This window comes from Cyprinodon tularosa, unplaced genomic scaffold, assembly GCF_016077235.1.
Source record: "Cyprinodon tularosa strain WSP-4 unplaced genomic scaffold, ASM1607723v1 ctg1437, whole genome shotgun sequence".
NCBI lineage: Eukaryota > Metazoa > Chordata > Actinopteri > Cyprinodontiformes > Cyprinodontidae > Cyprinodon > Cyprinodon tularosa.
The window spans coordinates 33,471-60,045 of NW_024038262.1; the positions used below are offsets into that span (position 1 = coordinate 33,471).

Here is a 26,575-nt window from a genome sequence, read left to right on the forward strand (position 1 = left end):
ACTCCTCACTCCAGGCCCCACTCTAATATTACTGGTCAGTTTTTGGGTTATTTAAACTATGTAAAAAAAATAATAAAATCAGATATTATAAATAGATATTCAGTCAAGATCTGTAACACTGTTTATCTGTCTTTTAAACATATTCTCCTATTTTATGCCTGTTGTCATGGTGACGCCACTCCCCACTCTAGGCCCCACTCTAATAATACTGGTCAGTTTTTGTATTATTTTAACAATGAAAACATTTTTTTTCAGATATCATAAATACATATTCAGTCAAGCTGATAAATGTCAGAACAGGCACATAAAATGTGTAAACATTTCTAGATATATAACAATTTCTTACTGGTACAATTTTGTTTTTTACTTTCTTAAGTTCATTTTCTGCTACAAAAATGTAATTTAGGAAATATATTATTACAGTTCAGTCTAGGAGTGTGATATTTATCAGGAAGAATCTTATTTTAGTGATCTACAAATGGAAATCTACAAATGCATTTAATAAATGTAGAAACAGCCTGCCATAATAGTCCACTTCATATAATCTTACGCTCTAACTCGAGCAACAATCTTCTTTGCCTTTGCAGCTGTAACGTTGTTTCTCTGTCTTTTAATCACATTCTACTTTTTTTTTGTGTGCTTTTTTTCAATAAAATCTCTAGTTCCAGTGGGGTGAAATAGGCATTTCCTGTTACCTGTTGTCATGGTGACTCGTTGAATCTGTCCTCCACTCATAATTATATAAGGGCACTTGTTGTGCACGTGCTAAACTCTGGACTCTTGAGTGATTGAAGTTGATTGAAGTAATTGATAGCGGCTGTTGTGACATAAAAAACTCAGAGTTCCTGACTTTAGGCTAGATCAATTTAGAGTTGCAGATTTGAATCTGAGTTTGTTAAACCTGCTTCGTGAAACGGACCCTGAATACTTTTCTGCTGAATTTCATCACTCTATCAGAATTGATTAAGCAATATTCTGCTTATGCTGAGGATCATAAAAAATGCATTTATATCATAACCATGAGCTTCTTTAAAGCTACAGTGTGTAATAATTACAGGGATATACAGTCAGAAATGTAATATATTATACATAACTATGTTATTTATCATCATCTACGAGCTCAGCCTCTTAACCTTAATATTTGCGTTGCCTTAGAATTCGTTATTTATAAATACATAGGAGCGGGTCTCGCAGCCATGGAGGCAGACATCTTTGCGCTACGGCAGCGCAGAGCCAACAAACAAGCAATTGCGAGATCGCTCATTACAATAACATGCTGCGTGATGATGCTGTTATTCTCCAGTATACTTATTCAGCAACGTCCCTGACGTTTCACAGGTAATGATTCAGTAATTTTCTGGATATATACCTCGGTTACTTCTCTCCGGCTCCTTTGGAGATCTTCAAGCCTTTCCTCCTCTGCTCTAGTCACCCCGCTGGCACCTCTCCCTTGCCTGGCCCTGGCAGCACGGCCTCCCTGCCCTCGCCCTCTTCCTCTCCCTCTTCCTTGCCTTGTAACCCCCGTGCCACAAACAAGACTTGGACTCTGTAAACGGGGAATATATATTCTTCCAGCGAACACAATCTCGCTGTTAAACTAATGACTACAATTACTTCGTCTGTTTATATCACCATGCAAACAGCTCACCAAAACGTCACAACGATGTAGAAAAAATAACGGGTATATTTATTATCTGAAGTCTACATGAAATCTATACCCTACACAGACTAATGAAATACTATCTGTAAAATGATCTATGTAAACAAACCTATCACTTGAGAAGGGAGGTGATGCGGACGTCGTGGAAGACATTTTGTCCCGTAACGCTCGCCGTACTGTTGGGGGGGAGAAGCGGTGGGGGGAGATGTTCATGTTGCTGCGGTCTGCAGTCTGGACGTTAGATGTCGCTGAAAATTACACACTGTAGCTTTAAAGCTACAGTGTGTAATAATTACAGGGATATACAGTCAGAAATGTAATATATTATACATAACTATGTTATTTATCATCATCTAAGAGCTCAGCCTCTTAACCTTAATATTTGCGTTGCCTTAGAATTCGTTATTTATAATTACATAGGGGCGGGTCTCGCAGCCATGGAGGCAGACATCTTTGCGCTACGGCAGCGCAGAGCCAACAAACTAGCGATTGCGAGATCGCCCATTACGTTCGAAAGTAACAACGGCAAGTTGAGAGAGATGAACTGAGACGGTACTGAAATCTATACCCTACACAGACTAATGAAATACTATCTGTAAAATTATCTATGTAAACAAACCTCATCACTTGAGAAGGTAGGTGATGCGGACGTCGTGGAAGACATTTTGTCCCGTAACGCTCGCCGTACTGTTGGAGGGGAGAAGCAGTGGGGGAGAGATGTTCTCGTTGCTGCGGTCTGCAGTCTGGACGTTAGATGTCGCTGAAAATTACACACTGTAGCTTTAATGGACATATATATTTTTATTTTCTAGCGACCTCTTCAGTCTATGAGACGATCCAAACCCGCAGAGCCACTGGAGGAGGTAAAGTATATATTTTAATATAGAGATGTTGTTGATTAAGAAGATGGATTATAAATAGTTGAGATTCAATTTTGAAATATTTTAAATGCAGATGAATCCCAAGCTTTTATTTAATAACAAATGTAAACAATTAAAAAAATTTAGGTAGTCAATTCCTTTTCAGAAGATATTTTAAACATTAATTTATGTTTTCCATGTATTAATTGAACAATTTTTGTAGAGAGACCTCATCATTCAGAGGAAAATACTGATTACGCTAATGTGAAACCACAGAATTACAGAGCAAGATGAAGGTCAGGTAATCATTTCTTTTGCTTACACTGTCAGTGGTATAATCATTCATCTCTGCTCTGAAATGTTTTTTTTTTTTTCACATTTAGAGATTCGTCTTAAAAACTTACTTCTTAGCCTTGTTTGGCAAATATCATTAGGGAAATCTTTAAGTTAATTTGTTAAATGTATGCTCTTTCCTTGCAGGTAATTGGAGTCCTCCATCAACAGATGATCCAGTTTGTTCTACGACCAGCAATAGCTATAGATAATACTGCTTCTATATAGGCTTCAAGTTTTAGGCATTTATTGTGTGAGAGTTACACTTATTATATTGTAGGGACCTGCTAGGCGCAGATCCAGGGAGATAACCTCATGGTCAGAAACGCCCAAATCATATGCTTTCATTTCGGTGATGGGGCGGTCTCTTTTATGACTAAATCAAGAGCATGGTGGTGTGTGTGTGTGTGTGTGTGTGTGTGTGTGTGTGTGTGTGTGTGGGGTTGTGTACCTGTTTGTGCAATAGGTCTTTAATTACATCCTTATTTAAAAAAGTGCAAAACAAATCAGTCAAAAAGCACAGTTCAGGATTGATTCCTGATATTTTCTGGCAAATATGAATTAAAAGAAAATTGACTGGTGTTTGGCTTTGAAGTGTTTCATTCAAATAGATTTAATATATATAAACTTTAGAAAACAGTTGAAGGAGAAAAGCAACACCACTAAAATATTAGATCTTGGCGAGAAAGGCAACGTTATGCAAAACTGGAAAAAAGGCTACAACACAGATAGAGCCACTGAACACATTAGAGGAACAGTTAACATCAACATTACTCTTTCTGCTGACTAAAAGTCTAACAAATGTCCAAAGGGACACAATGCTCTACTAAAACATTTCAAAAGTTTAGATGTTTGTGTGTTGTGGAGTCATTCCTCAGCATGGAAGCTTCATCATCTCTCCATAACATCTAGTGTAGTACGCGTCAGTCTTTAGCCCAATACCAGCATAAAGGGGCTGAGAGAATGTGGCGTTTTCTCTGTGGAGCAGGGTCATATTTTCAGAGACATTGTAGAAAGCCAGAGTTCCCACCTTATAATCCAGGTATACGGCAATGCAGGATATCAGCGCAACCAAGAGCTTCTTTTTTTTTTTATTGTGTCTTAAAATATAGGCATTTCCAGAACACTCCAAGCTCCATAATTTGTCGTTATATCCAAACTCTGTCTCCTGTGAAGACCTGCAGATGTCTTTGTATGCTACAGCTACAGGGCAGAGGGTCAGGGTTAGGGCAGCTGTCCCGAGAAATACATCTTTTGCCGCAAATATGATTTTTGAAAGATGTTTAGTAGGAAATTGGAGCTTTATTCCTAAGTTTCATAAATTCTTGTTATTAATTTCTTTCGATTATCCCCTGCCGTATTGGGAAGTGATCCAACAGACATCATGCCGCTGACACAGTACCTCTGAATTTTATCAAGCTGCCTCACATTAAGCTGGCCGTGCTGCAGGTGGAGACAGGAAAATACAGAAACACATATATATATATATATATATATATATATATATATATATATATATATATATATATATATATATATATATATATATATATATATATATATATATATATATATATATATATATATATATATATATATATATACATGATATGAACCATTAACTAAAATTCGGCTGGTAAAACAAGCCCCATAAATTTTAAGCTCGAGTAACTTCTAAAATTAGCCACTAACGCTATGAAGGTCCATGTGGTGACAATAACATGCTCACTTTAAACACAATGCATGATTGCCTCCAATGTAAAAACTAAAATTACGATGACCAGACCTCCCCTATATCAGGGGACAGTCGCCGTTTGGACCACCTGTCCCCAGCTAAAGCTTTCCCCGGAAATGTCCTGATTTGACCTTTTTATGAATGTAGACTGTTATTATGGTAGGAAGAGTGCATGAGCTGTTAACATATAGATGAGGAGCAGAGCGCCCCACTTTTGAAACAGACGAGGAAGGGCAGACGAGCTGCCCTGTGTTATGGTGAGTGGGTTAATCAGTTCATTTGATCTGAATTGGGCTGATCATTGTCATAAATGTTTGGTTTGTGACCAGATTGATGAAAAGGGCTTTGATGTGTTTTGTTTTTCTAAAGATGAGGCCTGGAAATGTTAGCCTGACGTAGACCGACTCAATTCTAGTCAGAATATGAGTCTGATACTGCTCCATAGAGCTGTGATTATGGGGCGTGTTTTGAACGAACCAGGAAAAAAAATGCCTCTGCACTCAATTGGATAGACCTACAACCAATAAGAGCAACGGAGTGCGTGACGTATCTTAAGCGAGGCATAGTTGTTGTCCACAAAAATCAAAGCGTGCAGTTTCACGCCTAGAATAAGAAGATGAGACTTGATCGCGTTTCTCTGTTCCTCTTTTAAAATTAATTTGCTGTCGATATCTTCTAGAACAGACCTAATAGCAGAATCTACTCACCCAAACTCTCCAGCGGCAGCCATTATTGTTGTCACCCAAGCGCGCTTTGGTCACGTGGTTGATAACGTTACTGTTGATCATCTGTCCATCATCGTATAAAGCCTGCCCTGAGAATTTGATTGGATCGCCTGACAGTGGGTGATCATACTCGCGCTACTATGGAGCAGAGCCAGACCGAACTTCCCCGAACTCAAACCTTGTGGGCAGGACTAAGTTCGGACTGGCACCCAGGCTATGGAAATGTAACATAAACCACAGAAAGAATATTGAATGAGAGCGGAAGAAAATAGTGACACTGATGGAAAGATCAGCTGAAGACAAGGAAGAAAAATCTACCTAGAGGCGTTAAACAGAGATCAGGCAGAAGTCAGCAAGAAAGAAAAGAAGATGGAGAAGAATGAATTTGATTGATTAATTTTATTCATCTTAGGAAATAGGCACCTTTCTGGATTTTAAAATTGATTGTTGTTGTTTAGATATTAATAGATATGTAAAAATGGATGAAAGCTCCACTGTCCCCGTCTCTTTTTTTAAAATTTGATGATATGTATCTAATTTAATCTATGAGCTGGAAATGTCTCCAGATTGCATTTCAGAAATCTGATCACCTTAACTAAAATGAATGACTTTAAAAAATATTTTCAATATTTACTCATTTTCTTTCCCTGCTTATGACTTTTTACTTATATTTTACAGAAGCACACCCTAACAAACAATTATAACTTTTACATTTTGAATTGATCAATTTGTGTTTTTGTTGCAGTAAAACTCAGAGCCTCACTGACAGTTGATCCTTCAACCGGCAGGGGGCAGTGTTACAATGGGCTGCTCTCTAGAGACCTCTACTGGTTGGAAATACAGATGGTTCAGAAGGTGATAACCATATTCCATTTTCCTTCATGCCACATTTACTCAGTGATTTTTATTGGCCTGTGTCAGAAAAGCATAAAACTCTTCTTTATGGCCGTATAACATCTCTGAGTGCTGAGAGGTCTCTCTAAGCTCCATCATCTAAAATGACTTTAATGATGACCCTCAACAGACTGAATGCAGTGACAGACAATCATGGATTTTCTGGTAGCAGGGCAGTTTTTCAGGCATTTTGAGAAAAGTCTACCTAACATAGAGAAACATTTTTTTCTCTTTGACCTCATTGTTTCTGTCTTTGGTAATACAAAAAAGACTAATTTGAAAAGCTCAGGCACATTTCCAGCTTTGATCAAAGCAACATTGTTGAGAAACACAATAATTCAAGATGTAGATATAGAATAATGTAGAAATGAAACAGTATGAGTAACTCTCTAATATAAAGTTAACTTTCAGGCTTAGATCTAACTGATATTTCTAATATTAACATGATCATTTCCTCACAGCTATGGCTTTTTCTATCTCTGACAGATTAGATCATTCTCACCCATCAGCTCCTTTTAGATGCAAAGGGGAACTTTAAACTTGTTCTGCAGAGGCTTCTGACGCTCTACAAACCAAAGAGCATTTTAACAATGTAAAGTAAATATACTGCTATATGGCATTAAATCTAGATGAATTTTCACCTTAATGTTTTGTTCTAAAGACAAACACTAAAGCATGTCAGATATGATGCAGTGAAGTAGCTTCTTTAACTGCTGGGCAGAGCAAGAATCTGACTTATTTTTAACAAGACACAGAACTTGATGTTTTCTGCAACTATTTGCATGAAGGGAAATGCACTTCATTAACTGCAAATGTTCCCTTTGATATGAAAGCAGGAGATTTAGAAGGTTTCAGGTCTGGAGCATAAAGGTTTGGTTAACTCATTCTCAGCTAAGTCTTCAGTTTATGGGTCAGTTAGTTTTTTTCAACTTCTGTCACTCTGACCGTTCCTTTCATGGTTCACTCTTTTTGATGAGGTTCTTAGTTCATGATTCCACTTTTTTCTTTGTGTGATTTTTTATTTTTTCACCTCATTATGCATTTTTGTACAATTTAACCCTTTGATTTCCCACTTAGGTCCCTCTTTCTTCGTTTCTGTGGTAGGTAGTCATTTTGTATCAGTTCCTCTATTAATTTCATAGACCTGTTTTACATGTATCAATTTAATTGTTTAAGCATGAAATAATAGTCCCTGATTATTAGAATATTGAAATAGAAACAAAGTGTGCTCTGCTTTTCTCACCAACATGTTTTCTGTTGTCAAGAAACATGAAAACAGGAACTCAGTGCAGTGATGTCAGTGTTATAAAAATGTATTCTGATCTCAAGCTGAGATAAAAACTTTGCTCCTATTTCAGACACCTGCATTTTCCTACAGACTGCATTTGCACCTTGATGTGAAAGGAACAATATTTGACCAAAGCAGAACAACCCATCATTTTGCCTTAAGATCAGGATGGAGAACACCTTATTCAGTCTGCGGTGCCTAATGTGTAAGTAGATCCCTTTCTTTGTATGAAGGATTCAAATGAAGGGAAAATTCTGAAAAAAGAAGAACATGATTTGGTCATGTTGTCCTTTTTAAAACTTGCTCTAACTTCTCAACATTGTTTAAAAAATTATCTAAAGAACTTTCCTCTTTCACTGATTTTCCTGCTGTGGTCGTCTCCTTTCTGCTTTAAATATTTAATAGTCACTTTATTTCAGTATTACCAGATTTTATCACATATTTTTAGATCCAGTAGCGCTAATGTGGAGCAATGAAAGTGTTCTTGTACTCAGCGTCTTCCACTTATCTGAGACCTGGTGGTGGGGCAGACTTCCCTCTATCAGACACCTTCAGCTCCTCTGAGGGAAACCTGAGGCGTTTCAGGGCCAATCAAGAACCATTGTCCCTCCAGGGTGTCCTGGGTCTCCTCCTGGTATAACATGCCTGGAACACCTCCTGAGGGAGACGTCCAGAGGGCATCTGAAACAGATGTCCAAGCCACCATAGCTGCAGAGCTCCTCACTTTATCTCTAAGGGAGGGCCTGGCCACCATGTGGAGAGAACTCATTTCAGCTGCTTTGATCTGGATTTTGTTCTGCTGGTCATGATCCAGATTTCATGACAGTAGATCAGGGTAGGAAAGTAAACTGATCTCTGAATCTAGAGCTGTACCTTTTGGCTCAGCCTCACCGTCCGTCTGTAAATATTCAGTAGCGGTGGAGGACGTCTCTATATTTTTTACAGTCAGACACAGAGTCCAGAAGTGGAGTTTCTAAAGTGGAGTTTGAACTTTTCAGACATTAAAACGTCTAACTAAAACTGATCCTATTCTGATCAGGAAAAAAATATTTCATTGTTAACTTTATTAGCAGTATTTGCGTTTATCAAGAGTAATTTATAGGTTTTATGGTGGGAAAATTATTGTATTCAATTAAATTCATTTAATTTTTAAACTATTATCAACTTTCACATTTTATTCCAGTGTTGAACACTCTCCTCAGTTGTGGAAAAACTCAAGGTAACTTCAGCTTTTAATCTTTATTGCAAATATAATTTGTGTTTTTCCTTTTGTGGTTTTAATTTTTGTTGTTAATATCTATTATAAACCAGAACAGATGTGAACTAAATGCTGGTTCTACTGTAGATGCTGTGCTGACAATTCAGCCCAACTGGTCGACATTTTATAGTGGAGAGTCTGTTACTTTCATCTGTGACATGAATGAAGGAGCAGAAACTGACTGGTATTACAGTATAATATGGAATAGACGACCATTTGTCCGCTACACTTCACATAAAAGCTCCACATTACGTCTCCAAACGAGTCGCAGTGGTGAATATAAGTGCTGTGGTTCCAGAATCAGCTCACATCAAACCAAGTGCAGTGATACTATCTCTATAACTGTTTCAGGTAAGCCTCCAGTATTCTAAAAAAATAAATTGTAAATTTGAAAAATAAGGATGAATTAAATGTTTTTTCCATTTTCACGTTTCCAACAAGGACATTACTTTTCACTTTGAAGTAATGAAGTTTGTAGTATAAAATCAAATATTTTTCTGTTTTTTATAACAGCAGATAAACCCACAGCCAAACTGACAGCAGGTCCATCAACCATACCAGTAGGGGGCAGTGTGACAATGAGCTGCACTGTGGAGCCCTCTGCTGGATGGAGGTACAGATGGATCAGAATGACCTCAGACACCTCTGGAGATGAAGACAGAATAAATAATGAGGAAAACAGTGAAATCACTGTGAGACAAGGAGGAATCTACAGTTGTTATGGAGTGAGAGGAAACCCAGACTTCATCACATATTCAAGCTCTGAGGTCACTGTTGAGATAACCTGTGAGTTTGTTAATGAAAACTATGAGCTACTAAATCTACTAAATTAATATTTTCATCTTTCTTAGTTTAATCACAATAACCTGTAAGCATTACAATCTATTTTCCTAATTTAACTTTGTTCTCTGCGTTACTGCATTTATCATGTTTCTTTTTTTCTTTTGGAAACAGTTTCCAACAAGGTTGCTGTGACTCAAAATCTAAACAGCTCTCAGATGTTCAGTGGTGAGACGATCACTCTGACATGTGAGGTCCAGGGAGGAGAAAGCACTGAGTGGACGTATGAATGGAGGAGATCTGGTTCTGTTATACACAGCACACCCAGTAAAGACTGGACTTTTATTGTTTCTGAGTCCAGCAGTGGAAAATACACATGTCATTGTAGAAGCAGAGATGACTGGTATTCTTCAACAGAGTGGAGTGAATCAATCATCCTGTCAGTATCTGGTAAGTCAGGTTTGTTTTGATCTAAGAGGCTGAAGCCAAACTAAACTAAACAGCTGTTTGCTGCAGAGGGAGGTTGGACAACTGGTCTATGGAACACATTTGACCTTTAAAGACGAATCTTAGTATAAACTTTAGAAAAGACAGTAAATAATATAAAAATAAAACATAAAATAAATAAATAAAAATTATAAAATTAAGATCAGCCCTTTTGTCCTGGCCTCGCTAAGCACTGTGGCCTTCAGCAGTAACTCAGCTATACAGGTAGCTAAACACTTTCCCATTCGTCCACCAAGAAGCACTGCATTAGGTTCTTTAGCAGAATTTAATGAGAATCGTGTAAAACTGTAACACACAAAGGTACAGAAAATGAATGCCAGCTAAGCTAACATTGGGCTAACACAAGTAAAAAGGTCTATCTTAGGGCTGGGCGATATAGAAAAAAAGCTTATCGATAAAAAAAAATGCATATTGATCGATATCGATAATTATTGAAAAGATTTGAAACCATATTTTATGTGCAGCTCTGCCTGGACTTTTTATAATATTGCTAAATGAGTTAATTTTAATAAAAAACACAAACACAGACTTCGAATTAAATCTTTATTTAACCAACTTTTTTAACCATAACAGAATTGTTTTAAAGAAAAATAACTTAAGAGACCTGAGTTATGTTATTAAATACTGACAAAGAATAAACTAAAGTGACCAGAAAAGTGACCAAAATGAATATAACAAATAAATAAATGCCCCCCCACCGCTGCCGCCCCCGTGTCCTGCTTTAACCTGAGTTATTACTTTGAAGTTTCTGGCCCCTCAGCATTTTTTATCTCAATTGTTAAAACTACGTGGGAAACTGCCCAGAACTGAAAATATATATATATTTTTTCCGAAGATTCCTCGGAGGAGAGCCGCACCGGGGCCTACACAGCTTGTACTCCTGTGGGTGTGAGGGGCTGAGATGATAAAAAAAAAAGTTGGTTTCGTTATCAGACTGGTTTTCACTGGTTCCCTACACATTTTACAGATGACTGTGGTTTGTTTCTTGTCCGACTTGCCATGACCGAAATACTGCCAGACTGCCGAACTACAAAAACCCTTCTTTGAAACAGTTTCCTCCGGCTCTCCTTGCTGCACGTCTTCATGCGCTCTGTGTTGTGGTTTGAGAGGGCGGCGCTTGGTGACGGCATGCCTGGGTCCGCGATTGTGATTGGTTGGGAGGAAGCAGTGACTAGCATAAACCTACATGCTAGGCTACAATGAGAAGCAAGGAAAACTGCGTTTTTTTTAATCGAACTTTTATCGACCCTCTTTTTTTCTATTGCGCCACACGTCTATCGATCGATATATATCGTTATTGAATTATCGCCCAGCCCTAGTCTATCTTCACATAAAACATGTCAACTGGTTATGAATTATGATTTATATGACAGGCAAATTAGAACAGTACTTACAGACGATGCCGTTTTGCACTTAGATTAAAGAAAATACAACAAACACTGCTTCTTTCAGAGCAGATGGATGAACAGGCTTTCTTCCTTTCTGGTAAACAAGTTGTAGTAATAAAAGTTACCACAAGATGGCGATTATGAACTAGCAATACACACAATTATAATATTTGCCACTAGGTGGCCTCAGTAGAGGAACTAAACATTGAATAACATTAAGTTAAACAAGTTCCATTACACCTTTTCATACATTTTTTTTTAAAGAGAAATATCTCTAAAGACTTTTTACTTAATCTAACAGAATCCAATCTGATCCATTTTTTTCTTTTTTCTTAAGCACTTTAAAAACAACCAAAGCTGACTAAAGTGCTGTACAGCCAAAAAATGAAATAAAATAAAATAAAACAAAACATGAAACAGTACAGATAAAAAACAGATAAAACATGGGTAAAAATTATATCCCCACATAGAAATCAATAAAATTGGGTAAAAGATGAAAAATTAAATAATAACAGAAATTATTGACTTGTTCAGAGTCCATGGTGATGTGGTTTAAGTCTGTGACTCTTATGCAGTAGACCTGAGATCAAAGGTTTTTAGTTTTATTAACAAGTTGACATCATTTCATTTAATGTTATTGAACTATCGGCTCTGTCATCAGCTGGTGAGAAACAACAATCATTTAGGACTTTATAATTATGTGAATAAAATGTCTGTTTTAGAATATCTTGGATCTCGACTAAGATAACCTTAATGTGAGCTGGACCGAACCCTGTGGGTCCAGTTCTTTGTCCACAGAGCAGAAAATCAGGAGCTAAAATACATTTAATGTCCCAAAAGTTCAATACTTCATCTTTCATTTTATAAAGTTTCACATTAGGCTGGGCTGGTTGTTCACTCTATGGTTGATACTCTGCACCACTCCCTCAATAAGTCATGTTAAACAGAATCTACACTATTGGTTTATTTTCAGTAATTCTTCAGTCTATATACTTTCATTTCTCTGCTTCTGATTTTTTTTACGTATATTTTACAGAATCAAACACTAATAAACAATTAGAAGCATTAAATGTTGAATTTTAAATTGATCATTTGTTGTTTTTGTTTACAGCAGATAAACCTAGAGCCAAACTAACAGCAGGTCCATCAACCATACCAGTAGGGGGCAGTGTGACAATGAGCTGCACTGTGGAGCCCTCTGCTGGATGGAGGTACAGATGGTTCAGAAGGACCTCAGACACCTCTGGAGTTGAAGTCAGAACAAATAATGAGGAAAACAGAGAAATCACTGTGAGACAAGGAGGAATCTACAGTTGTTATGGAGTGAGAGGAAACCCAGAGATCTACACACATTCAAGCTCTGAGGTCACTGTTAAGATAACCTGTGAGTTTGTTGATGAAAACTATAAGCAACTAAATCTACTAAATCAATATTTTCATCTTTCTTAGTTTAATCACAATAACCTGTAATCATTATAATCTATTTTCCTAATTTAACTTTGTTCTCTGCGTTACTGCATTTATCATGTTTCTTTTTTTCTTTTGGAAACAGTTTCCAACAAGGTTGTTGTGACTCAAAAACCAAACAGGTCTCAGATGTTCAGTGGTGAGACGATCACTCTGACATGTGAGGTCCAGGGAGGAGAAAGCACTGAGTGGACGTATGAATGGAGGAGATCTGGTTCTGTTATACACAGCACACCCAGTAAAGACTGGACTTTTAATGTTTCTGAGTCCAGCAGTGGAAAATACACATGTCAGTGTAGAAGCAGAGATGACTGGTATTCTTCAACAGAGTGGAGTGAATCAATCATCCTGTCAGTATCTGGTAAGTCAGGTTTGTTTTGATCTAAGAGGCTGAAGCCAAACTAAACTAAACAGCTGTTTGCTGCAGGGGGAGGTTGGACAACTGGTCTATGGGACAGATTTGACCTTTAAGGAAGAATTTAAACATAAACTGTAGAAAACAGAATAAATATCATGAATGTTTTTATTTTTATAAAAACACACCTTAGGCTAAAATAATTACAAGAAATATATATTTTCAATAAAAAAATGGTTCATTTACCAACAATAGAGAACAATGTTCTGGTTACTTCCATTAAATTATCTAAAATAAATTTGATAAAAATCAGATTTTCACCTGAACTTTCAAAGGTTTTCCTGAGAGAAAGAAAGTTGTGTTATAAACTATAATTATTTGATTGATTATTCTAAAGTACAGATTATAACAACTGGACTGTCAATTAAAAACTTTAATATAATCAAATTAAGTTCAGCCCTTTTTATAAAACAAACATATCTCCAAAGACTTTTTACTTTTAATATAACAGAATCCAATCCGATCCAATTTTTCTTTTTTCTTAAGCACTTAAAAAGCAACCACAGCAGACTAAAGTGCTGTACAGACAAAAAAAAATAAATGAAATAAAATAAAATATAAAACAGTACAGATAAAAAAACAGCAGCTAAAACATGGGTAAAAATTATATTCACACATTTAAATCAATAAAATTGCGTAAAAGATAAAAAATAAAACAATAACAGACTTGTTCAGAGTCCATGGTGATGTGGTTGAAGTCTGTGACTCTTATGCAGTAAACCTGAGATCAAATCCTGGTTGTGTCATCAAGGCCATCTGGTGTAAAAACTTTGCATTGTCTGTCAGCTAGTTGTATGACTTGATGTGGCAGCCCCTGAATAAGGAGCAGCTGAAAGGACACAAACATACGACATGTTACAGTCTGGTGTGTCCAACAGAAATCTGCAGCTGATTCAGTCCATTAAAATGAGCTGTCAGCATTAAGGGGTGCTGCTGTCCACAGTCTCTGAGACAGATCAACTGTCCAGATCCCCTCTTATTCACATTTCTACAGGATCCCAATAGGACCACACCCCCAACACACTATTCAGACTCAACCCTGTTACATAATTACTACTCTGAATGGTTGATGTGCTGAATTCTTACAACTTGCACTGCTCTGTTTCTGTTTTCATACTTTAGAGGTTTTTAGTTTTTATTAACAAGTTGACATCATGTCATTTAATGATATTGAACTATTGGCTCTGTCAACAGCTGGTGAGAAACAACAATCATTTAGGACTTTATAATTATGTGAATAAAATGTCTGTTTTAGAATATCTTGGATCTCGACTAAGATAACCTTAATGTGAGCTGGACCGAACCCTGTGGGTCCAGTTCTTTGTCCTCAGAGCAGAAAATCAAGAGCTGAAATACATTTAATGTCCCAAAAGTTCAATACCTCAACTCAAGTCATATTAAACAGAATCTAGATTATTGATTTATTTTCAATATTCCATCAGTCTATATACTTTAATTTCTCTGCTTCTTTGTTTTTAGATATATTTTACAAAAATAAACACTAACAAACAATTAGAAGCTTTAAATGTTGAATTTAAAATTGACCAATTGTTGTTTTTGTTAACAGCAGATAAACCCAGAGCCACACTGACAGCAGGTCCAACAGTCATACCATTAGGAGGCCATGTGATACTGAGCTGCTCTGTACAGACCTCTGCTGTTTGGAAATACAGATGGTTCAGACGAACCTCAGACACCTCTGAAGTTCAAATAGGAATAAATAAGAAAGAAAGCAGAGAAATCACTGTGAGACAAGGAGGAATCTACAGGTGTGAAGGAGTGACAGGAAACCCAGACTTCTACACACATTCAAGCTCTGAGGTCACTGTGGAGATAACCTGTGAGTTTGTTGATGAAAACTATGAGCAACTAAATCTACTAAATCAAATATTTTCATCTTTCTTAGTTTAATCACAATAACCTGTAGGCGTTAAAATCTGTTTTTCTAATTTAAACTTCATTCTCTGTGTTACAGTATTTATTATGTTTCTTTTTTCTTTTGGAAACAGTTTGCAACAAGGTTGCTGTGACTCAAAAACCAAACAGCTCTCAGATGTTCAGTGGTGAGACGATCACTCTGACATGTGAGGTCCAGGGAGGAGAAAGCACTGAGTGGACGTATGAATGGAGGAGATCTGGTTCTGTTATACACAGCACACCCAGTAAAGACTGGACTTTTACTGTTTCTGAGTCCAGCAGTGGAAAATACACATGTCAGTGTAGAAGCAGAGATGACTGGTATTCTTCAACAGAGTGGAGTGAATCAATCATCCTGTCAGTATCTGGTAAGTCAGGTTTGTTTTGATCTAAGAGGCTGAAGCCAAACTAAACTAAACAGCTGTTTGCTGCAGGGGGACTTTGGACAACTGGTCTATGGAACAGATTTAACCTTTAAAGATGAGCTTTGGTAAAAACAGAAATACAGTTAATATCATGTATGTACATCATACTATAAAAATATCTTGTTATTTACATTATATCTGATTACAGTTGTCACTGATAGAGAACATCAATCTGGTTGCTTCCATTCAGTTATCAAAAGATTATTTTAAAAAATTAATTATTTGATGTGCTGAATGGTTACAATGTGTTACTTTTTTGAAAAATATTTTCTTGAACAATAGACAAGTCATATATTGTTATTAAAATATTTGCTCTGTCATCAGCTGGTGAGAGACAATATATAGTTTAGGACTTTATAATGTGTGAATAAAATATCTGAAATATTTTTGATCTTCACAAAGGTAACCTTAAAGGAGTCATAACCTGGTATTATTGGATGATAGACCTACATTATATGGAACTTAGGTGGCAACAATCACTATAGAGTGTCAGGTCAGGACACTGTAGAGATGTTCAGGTGTTTGCAGTGTTATGTTTATTCTTTTATACATCATGTGCATTGTTATTTTGTTAGTCAGATTAGACAGAGTAGAAGGCCTTCCTTCACATTGTGGATATCACAATGTGTACGGAGGTCATCTAATCAGGACAGCCTTCATGTCTTTAAGAGTACACAGGATATGGACACATCTTGGAGCCGGTCTGATAGAGGATAGCTATCTGTAACCCTAAAGTATAGAAGCAAGCTGCATGAAGTTCAAGACATGGATGGCGTGTCAGTTTCTGATACGGCCAGCTCAACATCAATATGATGCAACACATACACCCATGAGCTATAAGAAGCAGGAGATGACCTTGTTCGGGGCTCAAACTTTGCCGGACGCTCGCGTACGTGATTTTTGAGACCACAGCTGTGCAAGCTCCAAGCATTTTCTCTGTCCTGTAACGACCTGATCTGGAATAAACTCTGTCATTTTTTACTCCTGTTTTTATAGTTCTTTTAATATGGTTTTACCCAGTTTGAGTTAAGAGTAGTAAATAACTTGCTCCCAGGAAAAGAACCGGTAAGAAGGCCCCCAGGGCGCTACAGCCTTCCTTGCAAGGGGACAAATCCTTCTCATTTTAACATGACAGTAAGTAGAGGCACTCCTTTAATCAGGTTTGATTGGTTTACCTGCATTTAAGGTTCTGTGGAGGTGTGTGTGTGGTTTGTGAAATAAAAACACACAGTACAGACTCAGAAAATAAAACTCAGACACAAATATCATACTAGGATTCAGCATGCAATGTATAATCAACGGGGATTAGCAATACTGCACCATAAAACTCTGAGACTATTGCTAGTTAGCAGCTAACGGCTAATCACTCATTTGAGGCTAACTGTTCACCATAAAATACACAATACAAACAACTGTGAAAACTACTGCTAAGCTATCAGTGTAGGCATAGGGGGTTAACACAAACACAGAGTGTAACACAACATCAACATATTAACTCAGGGATCTAAGGACGCACAAACGGATCATTAAAAGGTTGTCTGCTCTGGACAGAGTGCTATGCATGTGGTGCGTTTAAGAACCTTGGAAAGGTAGGAATTTTCAGGAAGAGAGATTAACTTTTGTACAATTATACTTGTCCAATCTTTCTGAAATGTACCTTAAATTCATTTTTAATTCTTCTTAGGTGAAAAGTAAATTAATTACAGCTTATTTAGGTCCTTTTTTACCTCCTTTTTCTTGCTGGTGAGGTACATCCTAGAATTTGACTTGTGTGTACGATGCAGGAAATGTACATTTGATCTCCTACTTGATCTCCTATATCTTATATAAAAATGTATGAACACATACTTTATATGTGGCCTTTGCGTTTTGAAAGAGTAACTCGGGTTCTGGGGGAACTATATCTATTCCTAAGATTATAGATTTAGAAACAACTGTCATGTAAAAAGGTGCAATAATTGAAATTCATTCTCATCAAATGATTCAGGCCATCTGATCATAAGGTGTTAAATTTTAGAATTTGTTAAAATAATCAGATTCTCTGACTCCTTTCAAATCTTCTTTCTTCTGTTAATCTTTTAGTTATCTGCAGGAAAATTCACTTTGTTCCCATTTTCAGAGCTTATAAGCACATTTCTGTCTAAAGAACAACTCCTTGTCTGACACAAAGGGAAAATAAGGTGAAGATATAAGCACTTAAAAATGTCTGGAGCAGCCCAGTGTTGGGATTTTATGTTCAATGCCCATCCAGGTTGGATGCCGCATTAATGTTGTAGATTTATATTCTATTTAATTCCCAGTCAGCTGAGAATTTATATTTCTGATACTTTAAGATGTTTACTGCCCTCACTGGTAGGGGTGGTAAATATCTTATCTAATCAAATATTATTTCGGACGTTAATTGTTTATGAACCCTCGCCCTACTAGCTGTGTATTAGAACAATAAATGAAAGAGTGACTCGAGCACTAATCATGGTCAAACAGTTAATTCTACACATACATGGAATAAATTCACCACAACTTCTGTTGAAATTACAAGAGTTTATTAACAAAAATCATTCAGCTCCAAGTCAAACATATTTCAGTTTAACACTCTCAACTAAAACTAGTGAAACTCAACTAAACCAAACTATTATGTACAAAGAGGAAGGGGAGCATGGTTGAAAACCATATTACAGTTTAAAATGTATTTGAGTTTGAAAACCAAAGTTTATCTAGAAGAATTTGGGATATGATCAAATTAGCTTTTCACTAATTTAGGGAAATTGGAATGTTTTCAGACCAGTTCACAATGCAAATCCATGAGGTGAATAAAACATTATTTTGCCAAATAATGTTTTATTAAATTATTTGCTTGATCAAGAACCAATAACCTTTAATCAAATGATTCTTTATCCTCTGGCTAGCAGCGAATAGACATCAGGATTCCACTAAATGACTGTTGTTCATACTTGGTAATCAAAACGTAATGAACATATGAGGAACACATAAACACTAATGTTTTATCAGTGTTTAAAGGGACACTATGCAACATTTTTCAGTTAATTATTGTGTTCCATAACGTTATGGATGACTAAATGAGTCATTTCAGGTTGAACAAAGGTATTCTCGGCCGCCCTGGTGGTCTGTGGGGGAAATACTGCACTTGCAACTGCAGGAGCACCGACCCGCACCCACAGGCTCAGAAGTCTCGTGAGAGTCAGTCTTGCTTTACGGCGAGAACTGCTACACGCCCCCAGTTAAAAGCATGCTCGTTGCTAGCACAGTGGCGATCTTTGTGCAGTTATGCTACGTTCACGCAGCAAAAGCAGCAAAATCGCATCTGCTGCTTCATTTTTGCTGCTTGTACCAGTTAGTACTGACGCGCGGCTGAAGCAGCTTTGCTGCTCTGTCTGCAAAAGTGTGTCTGAGGCGCGTTGGGCGGAGCTTCACTATCCTTTCTCTGCCTTACAGCTATATTTGCTGTGATCAGTGGGAATAAAGTAGTTTTAATATGTTTTTAAGTGAGAAAATACACCTGAAAACGTAATCAGTGCCGTCAGTTCATCCAGATTATTATCCTGCCTTCAATATTTTTTCTGTCGGAGCCGCTCAGACCCCCACATACCAGGGATGCGCCGACAGTATGGATCCCTTCATCAGCAGCGGTTCACCGCGGCAGCTGGTAGGTGTTTTTCATCTAAATAATCCAAACTGCATATTCTGCCGGCAGATTTCTGCCTTTTAAGTTAATTTAGGCGTCAATAAACTGTTTAAGAGCAGTGATCATCAGCGCTGTGTCTCTCTCCCTGCGTTAAACGCACCCGACGCGCTGCTGTAGCCGCTCAGACGTGCTGCGCCTGCAGCTCAAAACGCGCTGCGGGACCTTTGCATGTAAACTCGCTGCTTCTGTCGCGCCAGCTACATCCAGTGTGAACGCAGCGTTAGTCATTCGCTGCTAAGCTCAAAACAACCGCGCCTGGCTTGACGGAGAAACCAGGAGAACAGCTGAGCATATTTACGACAGTGCACTTTTACTTTCGCCCTCTGGAGGGAGCCTCACTGGAAAATCAACAGCGGTTGCATAGTGTACCTTTAAAACCTTAGTGAAATAAAGCTTGTCCAAGCTTCAACAACAGCTCAAAGCATATTACTGTAGCAAAGCATGCAGTCCATCCTGTTAGCTTTGTCTTTACTCATCAGAGATCTTACAGCTGTTTTTCACCAAAACTGTATTTCCTTCTCTGGTCATCATGTCAAGATGAAATATGGACAATGGTTCCCAATTTCCAAAAACCATGATTATGGCACAACACCAGTCTTCCCTATATCTTATACACCTAAACTGAGAATAAATCTTATAGAATCTCTTAATTGTGAACAAGCTTTTTCCCAATTACCCAGAAACTTAAACTGTTGAATAGAAAACAAAACAAGTTTACAAAGAGACGTCCTGTTATGAGCTTGAAAAACTATTTCTCTCCATACAATTTTAATTTTTTTATCTTTTTGCTACTTTGTCAGACATTTGTGTCATTTTAACAACAATTGCTTCATTTCTGAAGAATTAAATCTTTCTCAGGCAACCTGATCTCAAATAAATATTTTGTTTTCTCAAACTCTAATAACTAAGTTTGACTCCCTTGACCCTAACAACTAACATCATTTGTTTGTCTATTATTGTTGCTATACTTTTACCTTTTGATTCAAAGTCAGGATGTTTATGAAGATGTTATGTAGATTTAATTCTATGTTTTTGCTTAAAGTCATTTATTTGAATATTTTCATTGGATCTGATGATAAAATCATTAAATTCTTTGTAATGTTTTATTTCCAGGAGCAGCATCCAGCCCTTATAACCCTCTATTTCCTGTGCTGCTGATTGTTAGTGGAATCATTATAATTATCCTCCTGGCCTTGCTGTGGCGCTGTAGACACCCCAATGGTCAGATCTTTATCCTCTCATGTCATGTTAAATCGCTTCTTAGTTTAAATACTTCAGTATATAGTTAATGGATTTAATTTGAATTTGAAGTAAATCAATTTAACGTTGATGATGTGAATGTTTTCTTTTTTATTCCCCACAGATCGATGCTGCATCAGGTCAGTATGAAATACATTTTCTCTCATCTTGAACCTTTAATCTTTTTATTAATCTGTAAATTTATTTCAAACTAATATTTTCAGGTTATTCCGGTCAGGAAGCAGCAATCAGAGCTCCAGCACCAATCATGAAATGAATCAGATGGAAACTAATGTTTACATCTCTTTGCAACACGGTTGGTCTCAGAATAACATCAGTATTATTTTCTTCAACTCTTCCTTTATTGTGACTCTGTTTCAGAAAGAAATCAATTTCTTTAAATCATCAAACAGTAAAATCAGTGCTGCTTTTGTCTGATAAACACCAAATAACACCAGAGTTAAAGGATTTTAAAACCTGGGGTCCGTTTCACAAAGCAGGTTTACTGAAAACTTCAAGTTTTCTAAACCTGAAAACAGGGAAACTCTAAATTTTCCGTTTCACAAAGAGAGTTTCCTTAACCTCTGTTTCAGTCACCATAGTAACATTCTCCCCAGAGCTAACCTGGTCGCTAGCAGGTTTTCTTCAGTAAACTCAGAGATTCCTTTACCTCTACTTTCCCTACAGCCGATCACGCTGTTTTATTTCCTGATTTGGTCTGATTTTTGTTGTAGTTTTGTGCATAAAAATATATATATATATCATTCACTAGGTCAGTTACACACATTAGGCTTTAAAAACAAACCTTGCATGTCCGTTTGACGAGGATCTTATTAAAGAATATTCTGCACTTTTTCACAGAGAATAAAATATTTATAAAGATAGGATGCTACAACTCAGTTGACAGGGCATGGTTTGGTTTGTTTAATATTAGTGAGATGCGGATGGTTTTATTTTTATTTAGTTAAACTTACAGTAAATAAAGAAATACTGAAATTATTTTCAGATTACACATAAATAGATAAATAGATTCATTAATTCTGTGGGGGGGGAAAGGAATTACTTTAGTTTTAGGATTAGGATTGACTCAATGATAACCTAATGAGCCTACTGGCACAATCTGAGGCATTCTATGTGACTGATAACCTCTAATAACGACCATTTATTGGGATGATAACATCCCAAGCATGGCTGCAAACAACCACTTAGTATTTACTGTGTAAAAAAGACTAAAACAACATGAGGAGGAAAGCATGAGATTATCCACAGGTTCTATATATTAGAAAAACGTTTATAGACTTCATTTTCACCTGCTGCCAGAAGATTTCACCTAAATAGATACATTCATCTCCTGCCATTCAAGAAATAATCCCGTAATATTACTGCAGTAACAAGAGGCCTGGCAAGTTAATTTGATTTTTACTAGTTGAGTTCCTGATGTCTGAAAAAACAAATTTTCTTTGTCTAAATGACCATTTCAAACAAAATAACATTCTCCATCTAGAATAAACATTTTTGACGTCTATAAATTAATTTCAGATCTTTATAGTCCAAATGTGAGATGTGAGTGGATGGATGGATGGATGGATGGATGGATGGATGGATGGATGGATGGATGGATGGATGGATGGATGGATGGATGGATGGATGGATGGATGGATGGATGGATGGATGGATGGATGGATGGATAGATAGACAGACAGACAGACAGACAGACAGACAGACAGATAGATAGATAGATAGATAGATAGATAGATAGATAGATAGATAGATAGATAGATAGATAGATAGATAGATAGATAGATAGATAGATAGATAGATAGATAGATAGATAGATAGATAGATAGAATAACCCAAACACACAGCATTTCAGAATTAGACATGTCCAGTTATCAGTGTCATACACTCACCAGATCTGAACGCCCTATTAAAAAACTTCACACCCATGAGTAGAGGTAATGCAGCCTGATGATATTTACACTGCATCAGATACCGTTCCTCCATGTTAAGCAGGGAGAACACCATCTGACGGGGTTTATAGGCCCGTCAGCGTTCCCCCCTGATGCAGGTTCTTGTCTTTGTCGTCCGCTCTATTCAGCTGGCTTTAGAAACACACGGCGAGAAGGTGGGGGCCGGGTGGTGAGGGTTACGGGGGCAAGAAACGCAAAAGTAACGCAATAGTTACTTTTACTATAGGGTGACCAAACGTCTGTATTTCCCGGGACATATCCGTATTTCACGTCCTGTCCCGGGCGTCCCGGGTTTTTTTTAGAAAGTGAGGAAATGTCCTGATTTCACTGCGCACGACGCTCCGTGTGACGTAATCCCTGAGCCGCGTCAGTGCGGGCAGCCCTGTTCTTAAACAGAGGCTCTGTTCGAAAACCTGGGCTGCATCCTCCAAGGACGCGGTCTACCTAGACTGGATCCTTCAAAGTCCTTGAAAATAAGGAGACCAGAAGAGTTTTGTCTGTAAATTCGAACAGGTCCACCCTTCGGCGGGTTTTACCGGCGTATGCTCTGTTGCTTAGCAACCGTGAAAGTTGACACACGAAGCAGGAAAAGAATGAATACCGAGGTTTTCAAAACTGTTTTATTTATTTATTTTTAAAATAGTGGAAGCGCACAAAGACTACACTCATAAGAATCCAGAGCGGAATAAAGGTTCCAACCACCGGGAGCAGGAACAAATAAAATCACATGTAATGATAGAAACATTAGTCAGTTAAATAACATGCTGCTGTCATTCTGCACATCTCTGATGTTGCTATTTTCAAATATTCATTACTGTAAAAATGTCCATAGCTGCATATTGGTTATTTATTCCCCAGTTTTATATTGTTAAAACACTTTACAGTATTTTATTGTTTATATTTTAACTCTTCCCTATTATGTTATTCTTATACATTTTTCTAAGGTCCTCATTTGTGTGACTATTTTCAATAATCTTACTGCTGCTGTAAATTTGCCCATTGTGGGACAATAAAGGGATTTTCTATTCTATAAAAGGGTTAGAAATACATAAGTAAATCTAAACAATGTATGTATAAAAATATATCTGCAAAATCTCTAATATTCAACAACAAAAAATACTTAGTTAAGCATATTGTGCAAAACAACAATAAAAAAATTAAACTCCTATCAGATTTATAGTTCCCACTCTGCAGATCTATTAGAATCTGTCCTTAAATTACAGCCAAACTCATTTACACAGTAACAGATAAAAACCTTTAGATAAATCAAACATTACCGCCACATATCTGACTCTATAACCATTAAAACAACTATTTTCATTCATCTCAGACGGAACTATTCACAGAGTTGTATTATATTAAACTGAACTTCCAATTTTCACCACTGTTCTGCGCCAAGTAACATTTCCTCTGTTCACGGAGCAAATCCCGATGATGAGACATTTGTTCTTTCAATCAACCCACCCCCCCACCCCGCTCCAAGGTGTCCTGGTTTTCCCAAATAAAAATATGGTCACCCTATTTTACTAGTAACTAGTTACTTTTATTGTGGAGTAACTTAGTTATTAACTCAGTTACTATTTGGGAGAAGTAACTTGTAACTATGACTAATTACTTTTTCAAAGTAACGTGCCCAACACTGTTCCTAATATAATAATTGAACTTTGGTGACATTTACCCCTGCATTTAACCCATCCCCTTGGGGAGCAGTTGGCTGCCATCATGGGGCGCCCAGGGAGCAGTGTGGGGTTAAGGGTCTTGCTCAGAGAGCCAGAGTAGCAGTATGTGGGAGTGGGGCTCGAACTCAGAACCTCAGGATTCCAAACGCAATGCCCTAACCTCTAGGCCGCCACTCCTCACTCCAGGCCCAACTCTAATATTACTGGTCAGTTTTTGGATTATTTGAACTATGTAAAAAAAAAAATGTTATGATATTGTAAATACATATTCAGTCAAGATCTGTAACACTGTTTATCTGTCTTTTAAACATATTCTCCTATTTGATTTGATTTCATTTTTTTTTCATTTCTGAATTAAAATCTCTAGTTCCAGTGGGGTGAAATAGACACTTCCTGTTGCCTGTTGTCATGGTGACGCCAATCCCCACTCTAGGCCCCACTCTAATATTACTGGTCAGTTTTTGTATTATTTCAAAAATGAAAACATTTTTTTTCAGATATCATAAATACATATTCAGCCAAGCTGATAAATGTCAGAACAGGCACTTAAAATGTGTAAACATTTCTAGATATATAAAACTTAATTTCTTACTGGTACAATTTTGTTTTTTTACTTTCTTAAGTTCAGTTTCTGCTACAAATATGTAATTTGGAAAATATATTATTACAGTTCAGTCTAGGAGTGTGGTATTTATCAGGAAGAATCTTATTTTATTGATCTACAAATGGAAATCTACAAATGCATTTAATAAATGTAGAAACAGCCTGCCATAATAGTCCACTGCATATAATCTTAGGCTCTAACTCAAGCAACAATCTTCTTCCATTTTACTCTCCTTTGCAGCTGTAACGTTGTTTCTCTGTCTTTTAATCACATTCTACTTTTTTATTTTATTTTTTTTGTGTGCTTTTTTTCAATAAAATCTCTAGTTCCAGTGGGGTGAAATAGGCACTTGCTGTTGCCTGTTGTCATGGTGACTCGTTGAATCTGTGCTCCACTCATAAGGGCTTTTGCTACTTGTTGCGCACATGCTAAACTCTGGACTCTTAAGTGATTGTGACATAAAAAACTCAGAGTTGCCGACTTTAGGCTAGATCAATTTAGAGTTGCAGATTTTAATCTGAGTTTGTTAAACCTGCTTCGTGAAACGGACCCCTGAATATTTTTTTGCTGAATTTCATCATTTTGTCAGAATTGATTAAGCAATATTCTGCTTATGCTGAGGAACATAAAAATGCATTTATATCATAACCATGAGCTTCTTTAATGGAAATATATGTTTTTTATTTTCTAGCGACCTCTTCAGTCTATGAGACGATCCAAACCCACAGAGCCACTGGAGGAGGTAAAGTATATATTTTAATATAGAGATGTTGTTGATTAAGAAGATGGATTATAAATAGTTGAGATTAAATTTTGAAATATTGTAAATAAAGATGAATCCCAAGCTTTCATTTAATAACAAATGTAAACAATTAAAAAATTTCAGGTAGTCAATTCATTTTCTGAAGATATTTTAAACATTAATTTCTGTTTTCCATGTATTCATTGTACAATTTTCATAGAGAGGCCTCATCATTCAGAGGAAAATACTGATTACGCTAATGTGAAACCACAGAATTAAAGAGCAAGATGAAGGTCAGGTAATCATTTCCTTTGCTTACACTGTCAGTGGTAAAATCATTCATCTCTGCTTTGAAAATGTTTCTTTTTCACATTTAGAGATTCGTCTTAAAAACTTACTTCTTAGCTTTGTTTGGCAAATATCATTAGGGAAATCTTTAAGTTAATTTGTTGAATATATGCTCTTTTCTTGCAGCTAATTGGAGTCCTCCATCAACAGATGATCCAGTTTATTCTACGACCAGCAATAGCTATACAGGTGCTGGTCATAAAATTAGAATATCATGAAAAAGTAGATTGATTTCAGTAATTCCATTTAAAAAGTGAAACTTGTATATTATATTCATACATTACATACAAACTCATATATTTCAGATGTTTATTTTGTTTAATTTTGATGATTACAAATGACAACAAATGAAAATCTCAAATTCATCATATCAGAAAATTAGAATATTACTGAAGACCAATAAAAACAAAGGATTTATAGAAATGTTGGCCAACTGAAAAGTATGAACATGAAAAGTATGAGCATGTACAGCACTCAGTATTTAGTTGGGCCTCCTTTGGCCTGCATTACTGCAGCAATGCGGCGTGGCATGGAGTCGATCAGTCTGTGGCACTGCTCAGGTGTTATGATAGCCCAGGTTGCTCTAATAGTGGCTTTTAGCTCTTCTGAATTGTTGGGTCTGGTGTATTGCATCTTCT

At 36.8% G+C, this 26,575-nt stretch overlaps 1 protein-coding gene across 1 annotated transcript in view; it reads left to right on the forward strand.

The window, feature by feature from the left end:
* LOC119779189 (B-cell receptor CD22-like) overlaps positions 1-25,916 on the forward strand; it is a 43,708-nt gene extending 17,792 nt beyond the window's left edge. Inside the window, exons 5-22 of the mRNA XM_038278747.1 lie at positions 2,473-2,523; positions 2,744-2,805; positions 3,001-3,032; positions 7,285-7,307; positions 8,679-8,714; positions 8,841-9,104; positions 9,267-9,564; positions 9,605-9,621; positions 9,708-9,983; positions 12,543-12,812; positions 12,981-13,256; positions 14,878-15,150; positions 15,320-15,595; positions 20,469-20,576; positions 20,719-20,734; positions 20,819-20,910; positions 25,539-25,589; positions 25,810-25,916. Of these exons, the coding sequence (XP_038134675.1) occupies positions 2,473-2,523; positions 2,744-2,805; positions 3,001-3,032; positions 7,285-7,307; positions 8,679-8,714; positions 8,841-9,104; positions 9,267-9,564; positions 9,605-9,621; positions 9,708-9,983; positions 12,543-12,812; positions 12,981-13,256; positions 14,878-15,150; positions 15,320-15,595; positions 20,469-20,576; positions 20,719-20,734; positions 20,819-20,910; positions 25,539-25,589; positions 25,810-25,868 (2,480 nt within the window). The 3' untranslated portion in view covers positions 25,869-25,916. The remainder of the gene's footprint in view (positions 1-2,472; positions 2,524-2,743; positions 2,806-3,000; positions 3,033-7,284; positions 7,308-8,678; positions 8,715-8,840; positions 9,105-9,266; positions 9,565-9,604; positions 9,622-9,707; positions 9,984-12,542; positions 12,813-12,980; positions 13,257-14,877; positions 15,151-15,319; positions 15,596-20,468; positions 20,577-20,718; positions 20,735-20,818; positions 20,911-25,538; positions 25,590-25,809) is intronic.
* The last annotated feature ends 659 nt before the right edge of the window (positions 25,917-26,575 follow it).